We start from the raw sequence: 4649 nt of genomic DNA on the forward strand, positions 1-4649 counted from the left end.
TACCTCAGAGATATCGTGCAGTCATTTTACTCTCCACTAACACCCGATGCCAGCTGCCGAGAGCACAAGCAAATCTTGGTTTCAGAGGCACATGGGCCCTCTTTCCCTTAACCCCAGAGGAGCCCAGACTTCCGTGGGGAAAGAAGGGCCGTGTAGTCACATGGTAATGGGTTCGAATCCTAGTTCCTCCACTTAGGATCCATAAAACGTAGGCAGGTGACTCAACTTATCTGAGCCATGGTCATCCCTGCCACAAAGTGGGGACAACCATCACTGTCCAGCAAGTCTCTGTTCAGGCACCGTGATCTGAGTTTGCAGCATGGCAAGTTGCTCACAACTGTGCGGATCGGCTGTGTTCACCATGACATGCAGCCAACACGGACTGCTCCGTGCTTTGTTCAGACGAAGGTTAAAATCCCCATAGATCGTGGGACGGGGGGAGGAGAACTGGAAGTAGCTACTATCCAACCCCACCCACAGAAAAGAATGACAATCGAAGACAGTGAAAACTATGCCTTAAATGAATTGAATTGGCAAACTTAAAATTTCCTGAGTAGGGTTAAAGGCCAGCCCATCTTTACATTTGACAAAAAATCTAGTAATTTCTCTTACTAATGTACACTTCACCCAAAAAAAACATTGTAAGTAAAAAATGTATTTCATGACATTTAAGTGTGGGTATGAGAAGCAGAGAGGGTCAAATTAATGAATATGTGAATTGTTTTCTTCTCTACCGAAAATAACAATATTATTAGATTAGTTCTAATAAGCAGCAAGGTTGGACATTTAATAACACCCCCACCCCTGCTTCTTAAAGCAGAGCCTTAGCAAATGGCTTGGCTGGTGTCGCAGGAACCACCTTGCTGGAGCCCTCTGACCAGCGGTTTTGAACTGCAGCTGGCCTCAGTTGGGAGAATGTAAGCCTCGACTGTAGAAAGTGGTAAAGTGCCACGTGTTAGCCTAATGTCTACCTAAGCGAGAAGTGCTGGCCTCAAGGCCACGCAAACGTTTACTTTCGTTTTGCCCTGGCGAGGGCACCAGGAAGTAACGAGGTCTTACCTGCCCACCCCTTCCCCCCACCACCTTTCACATCTCTCACCCCAAGGCTTTGGGGGAAGAAAAACTCTTGAATGTCATAGTCAAAAGAGAGGGACTTTTGAAATGGATCCTCCTGTCCAGCACCCTTGCACAGTTGGGAAGATTGAGGACCAAAGAAGACTAAGCATCCTGAGGGCTTGGAGGGTCCAGGGTTGGGTCCAGGACAGAGTGACACTGAGGGAACATCTCTGATCCTGAACACCTTGGATGGTGTGTGTGTGTGTGTGTGTATACACAACCTGCCTTCTATCCTTCCATACTTCAATTTCTTAGTTCTTAGCCATGTAAAGTTCAGTGATTTAAGACAAAAATGGAGGCATCTCCAGTAATGCCAACATAACCTAGGTTCCTGTATTTACTATGTCGGGTACCACCTGTTAAATACCATCAGCCACAGCTGCTCGTGCTTGTGGAGATCTCCTTCATGCCCAGCATGGATTAAGCGTTGCTGAGTCAGTGTGTCTCTTCTTATATAGCCCAGAGTAGGCCCGTTGGTGTGCCCTTCGCTCTGAGGAAATGACATCCCATGAGCCTGGGGGTGCTGAGCTGAGCGCTCCCTTTGGGGAGTGGGACACCTTCAAACTCTTCTGCAAAGCCCTGTCCTGGGACAGATGTCATTTTAGTCCACGGGCCCTGGCTGCACTCCAGGGCTGAACTTGCACTTAGGGGCCCTCAGAGTCCTGTGAATCTGATCACCCCTGTATTCTCTGTCCCCATAGGTTGCAAGACTAGTGATTAGAGAAGAAGGAAAATATACATCTATGAATATCTTACTCTGTCACCTCACAATGTCTGAATTCTTGTTAACAAGCCCATTTTACAGATGAGGGAGCTAAGGCTGAGACGCAAACTAGCTTGTCTTAAGTCACACAGCCCTTTGCTGGGATTGGAGCCATCAGCTGAGATGCAAACAACCCTCAGAAATGCTGCTGTTCTCATTTTCTAGATGGAGAAGGAAGCCAGAGCTACAGTGTGTTTTGAATGGGGTTGTCCAGTTGCTTCTAGGGCTTTCCATCAGGCTGCTGCTCCAGGCCCCAAACAATCTCTCAAGTGTCAGACATTTATCAGAGGAGGACATGACTGTGCATCACGATCCTTAAAAGTCTGCGTCTCCTTCAATCCAACAGTTCTCTTCTTGGAACTTATCCTAAGGAGGTAGTAAAATGAGAATCCCCAAGCTATCCACACAAGACAGCACGATGGTGAGGTTGGAGCACAGCCTTCAAAGTCAGAAAGGCTTGGCCTGGAATGCCTGCTCACTGCTCACCAGCTTCGGGCCCACGGGTGCCCTTACTTAGCTTCTCTGATTTTCAGTTTCCTTAGGCAAAAAAAGCGCATCATAGTACGCCTCCCTCACCAGCAGGTATGAATAACAGAGTGTATGAGTTCATGGAAGTAAAACACCAGGAAGAGTACCTGGTACACAGAGAGTGCTCAATAAACGTTCCTTACATGCAGTGATATTGTAAGAGCTAAAAAAGGAACCACCTCAATATCCAACAGTCAGGGATTAGCGGAAACTTTTTACAATGAAATGCATAGATCAATTTAAAATAAGTAGATGAACATGAGGTGGAAAGATATTCACAATGTATTATTACGTGAAACGTTGCAAAATATATCTTGCTAGTTCAGTCTAATTTCATTTTCTTAATACACCAAAAAGGTCAAGGATATATTCTAAAGCAGTAGTTTTCAAATGGGTTCCCAGACCAGCACCCTTAGGGTTCCAGCCACCTGGGAACATGTTAGGAATACAGATTCCTGGGCTTCACTCCAGACCTCCGGAGTCGGAAGCTCTGGGGGTGGGGCTGGCAGGCTGCATGTTAACAAGCCCGCCAGAGGATTTTCTGCGTGTTCAAATTTGAGAACCACTGGCTGATGGAAAGCGTTAATAGTGGCTGTCTGTGGGTCTTGAGAAATGGTAGGTGATTTTTAATTTTAATTTTACTTTATTTTCTAAACTTTTTGAAACAGTAAATGCATATTACTCATGTAATCAGGAAAAAAAAACACTCCAAAGATGTTTTTAAAATAAAATCATATTCCAGATTTGTCTTAATTCATTGCAGCAGTACTATGCTCAAGTTAAAAACACTCAGGATAAGCAACTTTTCTCCCCTTCTCCTGCAGGTGACTATTATCGGATACACATTTGGGATCCCTGATGTCATCATGGGCATTACTTTCCTGGCAGCAGGCACGAGTGTTCCAGACTGCATGGCCAGCCTAATCGTGGCAAGACAAGGTATGCATCGTGTCTCGGCCCCCACAGCCGTCAGCATCACCACGCAGGCCCCTCAGCCCTGCCCGAGTCATAGTTCATGGAGCTTATGACTGGTATTGTTAAGTCTGGCCGTGGAGGAAACTGTGACGTCTGGAGAGCACATGTATCAGATTCCACCCAGGGGGAGAATATACCAAGATGAACTCCAGACCTCTAGAAGCGTTTGCGTGTGTGGAACTGTATCAAAATGAACTTGTTCTGAAATCACCAACGCGAGATTGAACAGAGCCAAAGCCCAGACTTCTGAGAGCAAATGAGGTAGTAGCAAGTCATGTTCTGGTCCTAGGAAGGCAAAGTGGGCATGCCCTATACCTCCAGCTTTATGCCTGTGCGTCTTCAAGGTTCCTGAACGTGTATGTTTTGGTTTGTTCGGTGGGTTTTCTTTGGGGCTTACGGAGTGACACAGGTTAAGCCCGATGAAGAGGCCTGTATGCGCTTAGATCACAGAACAAAAGAGCTGTAAAGAGCCAGCCTTTTTTTTTTTACTGCCCTTTTTCTGCGGGCGAGATGGTGTCTCTGCGTGGACTTCCACAGATCTCCCTCTTTAGATCAAAGTTTGAAAGTATTGGGGGACAGGGGGTGGGGCAAATAATGGAGTGAAATCTCTGAGGAGACAGGATAGCAGAGAAGCACCCAGAGAGAAAGTTGGCTTTGGAGAGAGAGAGAGGACATTTTCCAAGATAAGAGAGAGGGTTGGTCGGTCGGTCAGTCGGTCGGTCGGTCGGTCGGTCGGTCGGTCGGTGGGTCCGTGGGTCCTGAGAGATGAGTTGAGACAGCAAGAGTAGGTGTGTGTTTGGCGGAAGGCTGGAGCCTTGCAGAGAACTGTGACAGTTGAGGACAGCAGCCGAGGGGAATGGAATTTAATGGAGTAACCTCTGGGTGGAGTGTATCCGTTCTGTCGGGGCGGGGGAAATTTCCCCTTTTTCTTTGTTCTTCTAGCTGGTCTAATAATCAGGTTGACATAAGACAGATTAGCAGGAGAAAATCACCGAATTTAATGATGAATGTACATATGAGAATGCCATAAGAATATGGGGCCCGAGTTGAAGCTTGTATGCCATCTTGAGCTGAAGAGAAAGGCAGGACCTGGGGTCAGGGAAGGGGTGATATCGTTTGGGGCTCCAAAGGGGAAGAAGGCAATTCACACAGAGATGGAAAAGCAAATGTTGAGGAAATATATGTTTGCTAGGCCATCTTTAATGGACACAGAGAGGGCTTGGATCAAGCAGGCCTTGCTCGGTTCCTTCCTGCCTATCAAACACTA

The 4649-nt window shown here is 46.7% G+C and overlaps 1 protein-coding gene across 1 annotated transcript in view; it reads left to right on the top strand.

The window, feature by feature from the left end:
- SLC24A4 (solute carrier family 24 member 4) overlaps positions 1-4649 on the top strand; it is a 144551-nt gene that overhangs the window by 133713 nt on the left and 6189 nt on the right. Inside the window, exon 14 of the mRNA XM_011373183.2 lies at positions 3232-3346. Coding sequence (XP_011371485.1) covers positions 3232-3346 — 115 coding nt within the window. The remainder of the gene's footprint in view (positions 1-3231; positions 3347-4649) is intronic.

Source organism: Pteropus vampyrus, unplaced genomic scaffold, assembly GCF_000151845.1.
Source record: "Pteropus vampyrus isolate Shadow unplaced genomic scaffold, Pvam_2.0 Scaffold219, whole genome shotgun sequence".
NCBI classification, from domain to species: Eukaryota; Metazoa; Chordata; class Mammalia; order Chiroptera; family Pteropodidae; genus Pteropus; species Pteropus vampyrus.